Source organism: Mobula hypostoma, chromosome 1 (assembly GCF_963921235.1).
Source record: "Mobula hypostoma chromosome 1, sMobHyp1.1, whole genome shotgun sequence".
NCBI lineage: Eukaryota > Metazoa > Chordata > Chondrichthyes > Myliobatiformes > Myliobatidae > Mobula > Mobula hypostoma.
In genome coordinates, this window is record NC_086097.1 from 100,839,404 (window position 1) to 100,854,827 (window position 15,424).

Here is a 15,424-nt window from a genome sequence, read left to right on the forward strand (position 1 = left end):
CTTACCCTTGCTGAAATTCATAATCAGCTCTTTGAGCTTGCTGACGCTGAGTGCAAGGTTGATGTTGTGACACCACTCAACTAATTGATATACCTCATTCCTGCACGCCCTTTTGTCACCATCTGAAATTCTGCAAACAATGGCTGGTCTTCATGATGTTGGGCTTTGCTTTGCAGGAATAATGGCCTGCAAACCCTGCCAGAATTGACATGCATCCAATGTCATCCCTATTCTCTCCTGGAACTGTGTCTTGGTTCTTGAAATAGCCCTCCATGAGTCATATGTGGTTTTCTTTACAGACCTCGATCTGCAGACTTAAATGCCACAGATCTAGCCCTTATCAAGCTGGAAGTTCCTGGTTCATCCATGTCTTTTGGTTTGGGAATGTACAGCAAGTTTTCATAGGCACACACTCATTCACATAGGCTTTAATGAAGTCCGTGACAACTGTGGCATACTCATCCAGATTCCAAGATGACTCCCTGAACATAATCCAGTCCACTGATTCAAAGCAGTCCTGTAGACGCTCCTGTGCTTCCCTTGTCCATACATTCTTGGTCCTCACTACCAGTGCTGCAGTCTTCAGTCTCTGCCTATACTCAGGGAGCAGAAGTACAGCCAGGTGATCAGACTTTCCAAGGTGTGGACGTGGGATAGCACAGTAGGCACTCTTGATCTTAGTGTAATAGTGGTTCAATGTGTTACCTCCTCTGGTACTACAGGTGAATTGTTGGTAATAATTATTAGTGACCTTATCAAGCTGGCCTAGTTAATGATGGGGAATACATCAGGGTGTGCTGTTTCATTCCTCTTGGTTACATCGCTCAGTTCATCTAAAGCCTGTTTGACATTACCCTGAGGTGGAATATACACCACTAGCAAAAAAATCGGTGAAATCTCCCGTGGCAGGTAAAATAGCCAGCACTTAATTGAGGTATTCCAGGTCTGGTGAGCAATATTGGGACGTCACCAACACATTAATACACCACGAGGAGTTGATTGTGAGATACATCTCCACCGCTGCTTTTGAGAGACTTGACCGACCTGTCTTGTCTGTGTATTGTGAACTCGTCTATTTGAATCACTGTGTCCGGCATGGAAGGGGTTAACCTAGATTTCAGAAAACAGAGGACACAAGCATTCCTAACGTCCATCTGATACAACACCCCAGCTCTGAGATCGTCAATTTTATTTACCAGAGACTATTCGTTTGCCAGCAAGGCATTGGGAGTTGAAAACCTCGTTTTTCCCAAGTGCACCGTCAGACCAGCACATCAACCCCTCTTTCACCAGTGGCTTCTTAAAGGGGCAAATTGGCTCCTCTGAATCCCACTGATAATTGGGTGGTCTATGTATAATCCCATTAATTTGGTCATCCTTTTCTTATTTCTCAGTTCCACCCATATAGAATCAGTAAATAAGATCTCCAGCCTATGCTGAGTACAGCCGTGGCATTTTCTTGACTAGTAATGCCATACACCCCCTTTTTAATCCCTCTCCCTCTATCACATCTAAAATTTATGATATGCACCAGCTGCTCCCATGGCTTCACATGACCCTGACTGGGAGTGGGTGGGGGGAGCTAAGCAGGAACCACACCTTGCCCAAGGGTGACTTGCAGGCTAACACCTTACACCTCATTTGGTAGAGACCTATCTCCACCCTGCCACTCAGCATTCAACACATACAACTCAGATCATTAGTCCCACCACGTTCAATCTTTCAATTCCTGACATTGTATGTATACTTAACATCTTTTCCCACAACCCCTCCACTATTTATTCTGATGCTCTGCTCCCATCCCCCTGCACCTCTAGTTTAATTCCCTCCCCACCCCCATATATCACTAGCAAATCTTCTTGCAAGGGTATTAGCCCCCTCAAGTTCAGGTGTACTCCAGGCTGTAAAGATCTCATCTTCCCTGCAAGAGAGTCCAATAATTCAGAAATCTGAAGCCCTCCCTCCTGCACCATCACCTTAGCCACATGATTTTCTCATTTCAGGCCTCACTAGCATGTGGCATAGGTAGCAATCCTGAGATCACAATCATGGAAGTCATGTCATCTTGTCACCCATTCCACCCATTTCTTGGTACTGACATAGACCACAGCCTCTGGGTGCTTACCCTCCCACTTAAGAATGTTGTGGATTCAATCTGAGATATCTCTAACTCTGGGACCCAGGAGACAACATTCCATGTGGAAATTTCATTCTCGTCCACAGAATCTCCTGTTCTTCTATCCATTGAATTTCCTATCACAACAGCTCACCTCTTCTCCCTTCCCTTCTGAGCCACTGAGCCAGACAGTGCCAGAGACCTGACCTCTGTGGCTGTCCTCTGCAAGGTCATCCTTGTTAGCAGTACCTTGTTATTGAGGGGAACAAGCACAAGGGTACTTTGCACTGGCTGCCTATCCCCTTTCCCTCTCCCATCAGTCAACAGTTATCAGTATCCTGCACCTTGGGTGCAACTACTTCCTTGCATGTCCTGTCTATCAATCTCTCAGCTTCCCAAATGATTGAGGGTTTATCCAGTTCCAACTCCTTAACATGGTCTGTTAGAAGCTGCAGTTGAATGCACTTTTTGCAGGTGTAGTCGTCAGGGACGCTGGAGGTCTCTCTATGTTCCCAGATCCCGAGGGGGAAGGAGGGAGGAGAGGTAAAATCTTCTTACCTTCTCGCCTAAGCCTCTTGAGCCAAAGCCTCAACTCCCCGCTCTAACACTGGCCAACTCATACATTGGCCACTATGCTCAAACCTGACTTCTTTTTATTGGCTTCTTCCAAGTAGTAAATTAATTACAATCCAATATCTCCTCAGGAACTGTAGGGTGCAGAATGTCCCAACTGCTCCCACTCACTTCTTTTGAAATCCCTCTTTCTCTCTGGTTCTCTCAGTTATTTTTGGTTTTATCTTCTGTAGCTATCTATTCTTCTGTCTACTTACCATGTATCTAGAGAAGTTTATGCATACTCCACTCCCTTCAGTTTCCAGAGATATAGAAAATCATAGAAGAATTCACAAGTTAAACAAATCTCGGGAGACTGATACAAAGTCTTGACCTGAAACATCAACCACCATGTTGTCTCCACAGATGCTGCCTGACTCATTGAATTCTTCCAGTAGTTGGATTTTGCTTCAGATTCCACTATGTGCAGTCTCTTGTGTCTCCATATGGGAAAAACACCTTCTTTCCAAGCCTTCCAGCCCAATACCTGAAAACCCAACAACCACCCTTTATGTTGGTGAGGGACTGTTTCCCTCTTCTGGGGAAATTAGAACTAGAAGTCATAGTCTCAGAATCAACTATCTGGTTTCGGATTTCTCCATCAAATAGTTGCAAATCTGAAATGCCCCACTTGAAGGGCTGTGAATGTTCAGTCATCAAATACATTCAAGGCAAGGTTCAATAGACTTTTGGACTCTAAAGGGATCGAGTGAGTGAGAAAGTAGATTTGAGGTGGAGCATCTTATTGACAGGGTCAAGAAGCCATAATTCACTTCTGCTCTTGCTTCGTACCTACTTACATCAGTCATTCTTCACTCTTACCCCAGTTTAAATTCACCTCTGGAATTAAACACATGCCCTGCGCCAACCAAAACCTTTAAAACCAATTTTAAATACAAAGAGCACTAGCTATTTTCTCCCGATAATAAACAATAAACAAAGTGCTGCCTGAATCAAGACATTTTACATATAGCACAAAATTGATCTAATATCTGCATTAAGCTGAACTGTTGCAGGTTGTTCACACATTGAAAAAATTCTGCATATGATTTCAGGAGTGAATCAATTTAACTCCCTTTTTCCATTCATGTATCATAACCATAGATTTCTGTTCATTGACTTGGGGACTGCCAGTTTAACACATCTTCCCAAAATGGCAATTGTGGACAGTTCACAAACTACGAGATACATTTCTTCTGAATTCTGATCAATGCAATCGGCAGCATGTAACTTCCCTTTAAGAAATGTCCTTTTGAAACGTCTAAATGTACTAGCGATTTTACGATCTCTGGAAGGATTCAGCAAACTTGGCTCAAGAATGCAGGTACAGCCATCGCTGAGGCAGACTTCAGTCCAGAATAAAGATTCGAGACTTGAGAGTGGAAAATGAACTGGTATTCAGCATCGTCTGTCTGTGTTTGACCCATTTCCTTCTCCTTGCTACTACTATCAGGGTGCAGGAGGCTTGAGTCCCATGTCGCCTGGTTTGGGATCAGTTGTTGCCCTGCAGACATCAGGATCCTGGACCAGTTTCACTTGTCTCAGTGCTGAACTGACTCTGCGGCTGTGTACTCACTTTTGGAAATTTGCAGTTCAAATTTGCATGATTTGTCCTCTTTTGCACCTTGGATGTTTCTCAGTTTTTGTTGTGTGTAGTTTTTCATGGATGCTATTGTGTTCCTTTGTTTTGTGAGTACCTGCATGAAGATGAATCTTAGGGTTGTACATGGTGTATAGTGGATTCCAGTTAATTGGAACATCGGGACAAATACATTTTGGCCCAATTAAGCAGGTGCCCCAATTAGCTGAAGTTTCATGGAAATATTTAAAAAATATATATAAAAAAAAGACAAACTACTGTTTAACTGAGTAACAAATTATATATTTAATACAATACAGAACAAATTAGAACACTACAAATATATGGGTGGTTGTCCATCATATGATGAATAGGAAACCTGTGCAGAAGAATTTTTAAAGAGTAAAAGCCCTGCACTGGGGCTCTCTCTCTCGACCTCAAAAGTCCAGGTCCAGTGGTACAAGTAGTCATCACAACTGGGGTCTTCCTTGGTTGTAGTGGATGATCATGACTTCTACTGTGCCTTGTCCTGCCCTACACTCTCCACAGAGCAATGCAGAACCGCCTTTCTGGCCGTTGGATCTCACTTTAGATGTCATCCGCCCAGTCTACCAGAGCTGACTTCACTTGCTTGGACAGGCATGTCTCTATTTCATAGGGGTACGAGACCCATCGGCTACCCTCACCTCGTGTAACCCGCCTGTAGAAGTGGTGTACCACAGTGTGGCGGCTGATGTATGCAAACAGCTACTTGGAGCCACAGGTGAGAGCTGAATGTCCGGTGGGGACCAAGGGTGACATTCAAGATGATTCAAATTCTTTGTAGATCCTAACTCGTTGAAGTAGTGAAATCATTTCATTTTCACACCCAGCTGTTTCAGGCATTTTCAAGCCTGAATGCTTGAAACTGTAGTGAGAGAAACTGTTATGAATTGCTTTATTGCCATTTCTCATCAACTAGCAATAACCAAAATCACTGCGTTTTCAACACAAACACACACAATTGATGCTATTTAAAAACTGTTCACTCCAAGCACGGTGTAGTGTCTATTGGCCACAGAAGTGCACATGACTAATACTAATTAGAAACTGCAACTGTTTCCTGTCCCAATTAAGCAGCAGAGTGTCCCAAATAAGTGAAGGGAATCCCAGTCACTTTCTTGCTTAGTTGTTTTGTACTTTAAGAGTTTTCCCAAATAAACAACTGTCCCAATTAATGAATGACCCAATTAATTGTAATGCACTGTACATACTTGGATAAAAATTTTGACTTTTGAAATTATGGTGGAAAACATCAGTAATAACAAGGTAAAAATTTAATTTTATTACAACTGCTGTACTATCCAAGTAATTATATTTAGATAAATACAAAATGATATCTTCCTAAGTACTGTAGAGGGGAGGAAATACACCTACATGTCCTCAGTTTTGTTTGCATCCCATGCCCTTTTCCATTCTCCTTTGGAATTCTTGTGACGTGCCAACCTTTCCTGATCAATCTGTTCTCGCTCCTTCTTCCAGCGGATGTACTCTGCTCTCTCCCGCCCCGTCATCAACATGGTCATATCCACGGTGCCTTTCTGTGCTGGAATCCCACCCTCCTGAAGCAAACAGAAAAAGTACTGTATTAAATGAACAACATTTTCATTAAAGTTATACTGCATAATTAGTCAAGATCAATATGTCTCCTTATCAATTCCAACCACCTGTATTGGACAAATAACACTAACTATTTGCCACCATCATTTGGGCCAATTACAAAGGAATGGATTTAACACTGTAAGCTATCATCTAGCTTATCATTCGCAGTATCTGCTTCAAAGAGGTTTGATGGTTGTCCAGAATTCTTTACATTCATACATTGAACACAAGGGCCACTTTTACTTCTCAACCATATCATGTAAACTGTCAATTCCCTTCTTTAATCACTGCAATCCTTGTGGTGCAGAAGGGATTTTTCCAGATGCTCACAAGGAAGATTTTATTCAGGGGTCTGGGCAAGTTGCATCATTGTCAATGCATAGGTCAATATACATAATACAGTTTATTTCCTATTCTGGTTTGCTGTAGCATTTCTGACTAATTTGAGTGGATTTCTGGGCTATGTTATGGGCAGTCAAGGAACAACAAATTTGCTGTGGACTGGAATTATTATATTAGATTGCCATTACTGATACCAATTATCATTTCAGATTATTTAACTGAATTTATATTTCCCAGTAGTCCCATTGGGATTTGAATCCATACTTCGAAATCAGATATCCAGATGGCAGGATGTATGTTGCCTCCTAGTTTCCAAGGTCAAGAGTATCTCCAAGAAAGTGCAAAGAGGGTAACCAGCCAAAGGTTGTTGGTACAAATGACAGAGGCAGAACAAGGGACAATTTTCCTGGTATTCAGTGAACCATCTAGAATGCTAAGGGCCTGGGTTGGATGGGATGCAATTGATGAACTGTGTCTAGGAAAGTTCCTGAGTCAATATATAGGGAGGTCTTCCAGGAAGAGTGCAATACAGGATCTCAGGGCAGGAGGCACAGTAAGTAACTGAAGTGGCAGTCAGGGAGCAATTTTGCTTGAAAAACAATTAATTACTAATTTTAAGATAATAATGGAGAAGGATAGGTCATGTTTAAAGGTTATGGCTCTAAACTGAAGCAGGGATAATTTTGGGAGAAAAAGACAGGATCTAGCAGAGGTCAATTGGATGAGCCTCTTTAAAAGGAAAGGAACAACTGGCAAGTGGAAGGCTTTCAAGAGTGTGACAAGTACCCAAGAGCAGTGTGCTCCTGTTAGGGTGAAGGGTAAGCCTGGTAAGTTTTGGGAACCTTGACTGACAACAGATATTGAGGTTCTGATCAAGAGGAAGGAAGCATACATAGGGTTCAGAAGGTCAGAACTGAGCAAATCCCTTGATGACTAAAAAATGATAATACACTTAAGAAAGAAGTAAGCAAGGCATAGAGAGGGTATGAGATGGATCTGGCAGGTAAGTTTAATAACTCAAAGTACATTTATTATCAAAGTATGTATGCAGTATACAATTCTGAGATTCGTCTTCCCACAGACAGCCATGAAACTAAGAAAAACAATGGATTCTGTTCAAAGAAAACATTAACCCTCCCATGCACAAAAGAAAAACAAATCGTGCAAATAGCAACAAAAAAAATCGAAAAACACAGAATATAAAACACAAAGTCAAAAGAATCCAGCATTGCTGCCCCAATTCAAAATTGCCCAAAATAGCAACAAATACAGGAACGAAATCAGAAACCGATCATAATGTGAACACAGAGTCCAATCCACACACCGTGTTGATTAATCTTTGCTCCAGCACCATTTTCTGAGAGCATCGACAGAGAAATCGATCATTCGAATACAGGGACCTTCCTTTGGGAGCAACGAGTGAGATGGAGAGAGAAACTGTCACACACAGACATCTTTCTCTGGCAGCAGCAAGTGAGAGACTGGAAGATGGTGCAGAATGCCCACTCACTTTCTGCAATTGCCTCAATGATTTCAATCTTCCTAGGTGCCATATTCAGCAAGATATGGAGTTGATCACGGGCTCATGCCCCATCCCCAGGCTTCTTGGCCTTGATGCCGCATGCTTCACTCGATGTCTCACGGAACTCTCTCGGAGACACCAGATTGCTCATCAGCCTGAAAACACTCCACCAAGTAACAGAACCACATTTGAAAGTAAAAGAAAATGTAAAATATGTGAAAGAAGTAGCTTAGTGGAGGATGTCACATTGTTCACTGACGCCATCTTCTTCAGGCAGGTTAAAGAAAGTCCCATGGCTATATTAAGAGTAAACTGGTGGCTAGGGAAAGAGTAGTACCCCTTGTATCTTGAGCTGCAGGAGACAGGTGAGATTGTTAACAAATATTTCTTCTTGACGTTTACTGAGGACGAAAGGAAAACAAGTGAAGAGGTTTAGGAGGTCATTCACATTACCAAGGAGGAGGTATTTGTAGCCTTACAATACATTATGTTGGATTAATCCCCAGGGTCTGACTGAGCACACCCCTGGATTTTGTGGGAGGCTACAGAGGAGATTGCAGAGTCCCTTGTGGAGATATTTACTTCATCATTAGTCATTGGTGAAGTTCCTGAAGTTGTTCCATTGTTTACAAAGGCTAGCAAGGACAAGCCAAGAAGCTACAGACTGATCACTGACATCAGTAGTGGGGAAGTTACTGGACAGAATTCTGAGGAACTGTAGCTACCAGCATTAGGATAGACAGAGTCTGTTCAGGAGGAATTAGCATGGCTTTGTGAGTGGGAAGTTATGCTTGACAAGCCTTTTGAAAAAGTAACCAAAAATATAGATGAAGGTAGGACAGTGGATATGGTCTATTTGAACTTTAGCAAGACTTTCCACAAGGTCCTTCACAGTAGACTGATCAGGAAGGTTAGTTCCCATGGATCCAGACAGAGCTAGTTAGGTGGATTCAAAATTGGCTTTGAAGTATGAAGCAGAACATGATAGCTAAAGACAGTTTCTTGGAATGGAGACCGGTGACCGGCAGTGTGCTACAAGGGTCTGTATGGGCACTTATTATTCATTATTTATATAAATGATTTGGATGCAAATGCAGAAGGCTTGATCATTAAGTTTGTGTTTGACACATAATTAGGAGATATTGTTGATAATGAAGTAGGTTATTGTAGATTAGACTGGGATCTTAATCATTTAGGAAAGTGAGCTGGAGTGTAGCAAATGATTTTCAATACAGGTAAACGTGAGGTGAGACAACTTGGAAAGATTAAGTCAGCGTGGACTTGTACTGTGAATGGGATGGCACTAGACAGTATAATGGAACAGAGGGATCTAGGAGTACAAGTGCCTAGATTGCTGAAAGCAGCGTCACATGGTAGTGAAAAAGTTGTTTTGCTTCAGTCAAGGCACTGAGGATATAACAGGACATAATGTTGCATAAGTTGTTAGTGAGGCCACACTTCGTGTACAACGTTATTGGAAAGATGAGGTTAAATTAGAAAGAGTGCAGAAAAGATATATGAGGATATTGCCAAGATGAGAGGGCCTGAGTTATAGGGAGAAGCTGGCCAGGCTAGATCTTTAGTCCTTGGAATGTAGAAGAATGAGGGGTGAGCTTATCAAAACACATAAAACTATGAGATGCATAGATACAGTAGCCAGTAACAGTCATTTTCCCAGGATAGGGGAGCCCAAAACTAGAGGTAATAGATTTGGGGTCAAAACCTAAAGATTTAAAAAAGACCTGATGTGCAACTTTAACATGCAAAGGGTCGTAGAAGCAGGGGCAACAGTATTACTTAAGAAGCTTTGGATAAGTACATGAAGGAGTGGAGTTTAGAGGAACATGGACCAAATGCAGGAAATCAGGACAAGTTAAATGACCATCGTGGTTGGCAAGGACTAGTCGGGCCAAAAAAATCTAAGGGTAGCTGATCAATTGTTGGATTATGGGAGAAACAGATGATGACCTAAAGACTACTATTCCGTATTTCAGAATCCAAAATGTTCACATTAATAAATCTGTAAGGATAAAGAAATGTGCAAATGCTGATGAGCAAATGATAGAGATTGAGTTAAAAGGTAACCATAAATGCTATACTGCAATGACTTATTTTAAAATAATATTTACTTGGTGCTGGTGGCTATCCAAAAAAATACAAATGGAACCAAATTCGCATGAGACCAAGCATGTAGCTTGAAGTGGTCAGACCTATTAACTACTTTGGAGGCAGGACCAGAATTCTGCAGAGCTATTCTTACATTCTGATATGAAACAAAAGCTGGAAGCATTGTTTAAAGTGAAGCTATGGAACAGACAACTTCCTGGCAGTCGTACTGGGGACCTGCACTTCGGAACCAAGCCAATTCCAGTTTAGTTCCAACACTGGTATCTACACACCAAAATGGAAAATTGTACAGCTACTAAGTTCAGAAAAAGAGGAACAATATAAACCAGGTAATCACACTCCAGTTGGTATACTCTCAATCATGTGCAAAGTGACAGAGAGTGCCACTAACGGTATTATCAAGAGACACTTACTGCTACTAACATACCCACCAAAGCCCATTTTGGAATTCATTAGGATCACAAGGCTGCAGATCTGATCACAGCCTTGGTCTGACCATGTTCTTGCCCAGGGTCTAGTGCCTCCTTCTGAGGTTGACAAAGGCACAGGAAGCCAAGTGATATGATACTGGTCTACTCAAAAAGGGAAGCGTATTTCAGAAATGCTGAGAAACTCAGTCCAAGAAAATGTAACCTTTAAAGTGTCAAAGCCTTTTACAGATCAAGGTAAAAATTAATTCACACAACTCCAAAACCAAAATGGTTTTGATGTTTCACAGTGGAGCAATTTTACACAGCTTCCCAGGTCCACAAGTGTCTATTTGGGAATATGTCTTCTTATTCTTTGCAACATTTACATTTTTTCACCATTATCAATATCAACAGGAGTAGAATATTCATCTGCAGAGAAATTTTCAAGTAAAACAATTGCACTTACGTATTCATCAAGTAACCAACATCTACTTTGCCCATTTCCCCTGAATGATGCTACTTAAAGAGCCAGTATTCAAACTGCCCATCTATTCCAACTGTGATTCTTGACCTTAAATGCAACGTGCAAATGTGCCTTCACTGCTTCACTCACAGAAGTAATTCTCAGTTTCTTATCCTCACATCATGCCAGACTACAATTGACCTGTGTCACATCTCATGATCATCTGCTCACTGCTGTATCAGGCAGGACACTCAAACTCCAGTATTTCCTCAGTCCACTGGAGTTGGCCATATGCACACAGGCATTTTTCTCTACTGTGAAAACATCTGCAGACTGGACTCTTGTCATTACAGAAACCTCCTCGAAAACATCTTACCTAGCTGGAACTGTGGTGGCTTCCAAGGTCTTCTTGCACAGAGAACATGTACCTGCATGCCTCCCTGGGAGTACTCCTGCACACACCTACAAATCATTTACTTAGTTCATAGATGCTTGCTGCAGACCTTAAAGGAATTTATCAAATATGTGGCATAAACATCCCAAATTCATATGGACATTAAGCACCCAACAGCTGTGCAGCCATAATGTTTGATGAGTGCACAAATGAAAGCACAATCTTTTTGAAGAAATTGCTCTGACTTTACTAAGGATGGTAGCAGTAGTGCATTTTATCTGCTTTAAGAAACACAATTACTGAATAAATTGACTTTGTCAAGTGGTATATATCCTATCTCAGCACAATTCAACTGCAATACTGGCATTAAATGTTCGGGGAGATAAAAGGACTATTACCTATGTTCTGGCAATGTCTATTTGGACAGAAGGTTGGGTAGAGCGAGATAAAAGTAGTTTGACCTGTACCAACCTACAGAACATAGGAGGCTCTGCCTCAAGGTGGCAACATCCATCAAAGATCCCGCCATTTGGGCCATGCCATCTTCTTGCACCTGTCAGCAGGCAGGAGGTACCGAAGTCTCACAACACCAGGTACAAAAACAGCTACTCCCCTTCAACCATTCAGCTTTTGAAGAAACCTGCACAACCCTAAACATTACAGTTCAGTAACACTATTACAGCCTTGATCACTTTGCACTAAAACTGACTTTCTTCCCACAAACTATGGACTCACTTTCAAGGACTCTTCATCTCATGTTGTTGATATCTTTTGCTTATTTCTTTAGTAGTATTAATTCATTTTTTTCTTTCTTTTCACATTTGCAGTTTGTTTTATTTTGCACTCTGGTTATCTGCCTGTTGGTGCGCTCTTTCACTGATTGATTCCTTTATGGTTAAGGAAAAGACTGATAAAGACAAATGTAGGTCCCCTGCAAACAGAAACAGGTGAATTGATTATGGGGAGCAAGGACATGGCAGACCAATTGAATAATTACTTTGGTTCTGTCTTCACTAAGGAGGACATAAATAATCTTCCAGAAATAGTAAGGGACAGAGGGTCCAGTGAGATGGAGGAACTGAGCGAAATACATGTTAGTAGGGAAGTGGTGTTAGGTAAATTGAAGGGATTGAAGGCAGATAAATCCCCAGGGCCAGATGGTCTGCATCCCAGAGTGCTTAAGGAAGTGGCCCAAGAAATAGTGGATGCATTAGTGATAATTTTTCAAAACTCGTTAGATTCTGGACTAGTTCCTGAGGATTGGAGGGTGGCTAATGTAACCCCACTTTTTAAAAAAGGAGGGAGAGAGAAACCGGGGAATTATAGGCCGGTTAGCCTAACGTTGGTGGTGGGGAAACTGCTGGAGTCAGTTATCAAGGATGTGATAACAGCACATTTGGAAAGCGGTGAAATGATCGGACAAAGTCAGCATGGATTTGTGAAAGGAAAATCATGTCTGACGAATCTCATAGAATTTTTTGAGGATGTAACTAGTAGAGTGGATAGGGGAGAACCAGTGGATGTGGTATATTTGGATTTTCAAAAGGCTTTTGACAAGGTCCCACACAGGAGATTAGTGTGCAAACTTAAAGCACATGGTATTGGGGGTAAGGTATTGGTGTGGGTGGAGAATTGGTTAGCAGACAGGAAGCAAAGTGTGGGAATAAACGGGACCTTTTCAGAATGGCAGGCGGTGACTAGTGGGGTACCGCAAGGCTCAGTGCTGGGACCCCAGTTGTTTACAATATATATTAATGACTTGGATGAGGGAATTAAATGCAGCATCTCCAAGTTTGCGGATGACACGAAGCTGGGTGGCAGTGTTAGCAGTGAGGAGGATGCTAAGAGGATGCAGGGTGACTTGGATAGGTTGGGTGAGTGGGCAAACTCATGGCAGATGCAATTTAATGTGGATAAATGTGAAGTTATCCACTTTGGTGGCAAAAATAGGAAAACAGATTATTATCTGAATGGTGGCCGATTAGGAAAAGGGGAGGTGCAACGAGACCTGGGTGTCATTATACACCAGTCATTGAAAGTGGGCATGCAGGTACAGCAGGCGGTGAAAAAGGCGAACGGTATGCTGGCATTTATAGCGAGAGGATTCGAGTACAGGAGCAGGGAGGTACTACTGCAGTTGTACAAGGCCTTGGTGAGACCACACCTGGAGTATTGTGTGCAGTTTTGGTCCCCTAATCTGAGGAAAGACATCCTTGCCATAGAGGGAGTACAAAGAAGGTTCACCAGATTGATTCCTGGGATGGCAGGTCTTTCATATGAAGAAAGACTGGATGAACTGGGCTTGTACTCGTTGGAATTTAGAAGATTGAGGGGGGATCTGATTGAAACGTATAAGATCCTAAAGGGATTGGACAGGCTAGATGCGGGAAGATTGTTCCCGATGTTGGGGAGGTCTAGAACGAGGGGTCACAGTTTGAGGATAGAGGGGAAGCCTTTTAGGACCGAGGTTAGGAAAAACTTCTTCACACAGAGAGTGGTGAATCTGTGGAATTCTCTGCCACAGCAAACTGTTGAGGCCAGTTCATTAGCTATGTTTAAAAGGAAGTTAGATATGGCCCTTGTGGCTACAGGGGTCACGGGGTATGGAGGGAAGGCTGGGTTCTGAGTTGGATGATCAGCCATGATCATAATAAATGGCGGTGCAGGCTCGAAGGGCCGAATGGCCTACTCCTGCACCTATTTTCTATGTTTCTATGTTTCTATGTTATTGGATTTATTGAGTATGCTCACAAGAAAATGAATCTCGGGGTGGTATATGGTGACATATATGTAATTTGAACTTTTTTTGTTTGAATTCTGCTCTTTCTCTTAAAGTGTGTGCAATTCAGGTTTAATTTATGCTTTGCTTCTGAATGCTGTTCATATGATGTTATGTGTTTGTGATGCTGCAAGTGGGCTTTTCATCGCACCTGTACGTAAGGCAATAAACTCAGCTTTGAATTTAAAAAGATAAATATCAGTTTGAGAATTCACTCAATGATAATTAATGTTGCACTTCCTCAAACCTTGTACTTGGATATTAATTTGGGTTTTATGTACTGGCATTCTGCAGTAAATTTTAATCCAATGAACAAGATGTACGATGGCAGCTTGCCATCTTCTTCTCAGGGACATTTAGGAATGGGCAGCAAGTGCTAATATACAGTACATATATCAGAAATTACATCCCACAAATGAATAGATAAAGCAACATTTATTTATGGCATACAGCAGTTTACTTAAAACATGCAACAGTTAACATTTCAGGTTCATAACCTTTCATAAGAAAGAGAAACAATTAAAACTGCAGAGAAAGGAAAAAAAGAAGGGAAGGAAGAAACAAGAAAAATAATGAGAAGGTGGGAGACACTAAAGATCAATCACTGCAATCTGCAACATGTAATTTCACTTTGAGCAATGTACTTTTAAATCAACTTAATGATCTACAGATTTCACGACATTATAAGGGACTCAGTGACTTAACTCTCAAGCAAGCAGGAATAGTACCTATAAGCAGACAAAGGTTTATTGTCATGGCTGGAAGCAAGGCAGGAGGGGGAACTCTAAGCCAGGCTGAAACATAGAGGAAGGAGACCCCCACTGCCCAGCATCTTGTTAGCAGATATGCAGTTGCTGGAGAACAAAATTAAGAACCTGAGGGGAAGATTGCTGCATCGAAGAGAAATGAGAAATTGTTATGTTCTATGTTTGACTGAGACATTGCTTAATGCCAGATACGAGAATCAAACACGAAGGCTTCTCAATTCACAGGATGGAACAAACTGCTGATTCCGAAAAAGCAAAATGGAGGTATGTATTTCATGATAAACTCTTAGTGGTGCTCTGATGTGGCAGCTTTGTTAAACTCATATCCCCCTGACCTTGAACACCTAACGGCCAAATGCTGTCTGTTCTATTTACCTTGGGAGTTCTCCTCCATAATCCTGACTACAGTTGATATACCACCAAAGGCTGACTGTAATCAAGTGCTTAAAATACTGCATGATGCCATCTTTAAACAAGAAACAGTCCATCTCAACACATTTCAAATCATAGTCGGAGACTTCAACTTGGCTTGTTTGAAGAAAACTCTGCCCAATTAGCACAAGCCTATAACTTGTAGCACTGGAGGTCCCAATATATTAGACATTTGTTATACTGAGATAAAGAATGTCTATCGTTCCATGCCCAGACTGCATTTCAGGAAGTCTGATCACT

The 15,424-nt window shown here is 41.7% G+C and overlaps 1 protein-coding gene across 9 annotated transcripts in view; it reads right to left on the reverse strand.

Moving 5' to 3' along the window:
- LOC134349452 (uncharacterized) overlaps nucleotides 1-15,424 on the reverse strand; it is a 420,820-nt gene that overhangs the window by 113,608 nt on the left and 291,788 nt on the right. For all 9 annotated transcript variants that reach the window (XR_010018683.1, XM_063053823.1, XM_063053798.1 and 6 more), the window contains one exon: nucleotides 5,724-5,908. Coding sequence is in view for 8 of the 9 variants with exons in the window: in XM_063053823.1 (XP_062909893.1) it covers nucleotides 5,724-5,908 (185 nt within the window). In the remaining variant the exon portion in view is untranslated. The remainder of the gene's footprint in view (nucleotides 1-5,723; nucleotides 5,909-15,424) is intronic.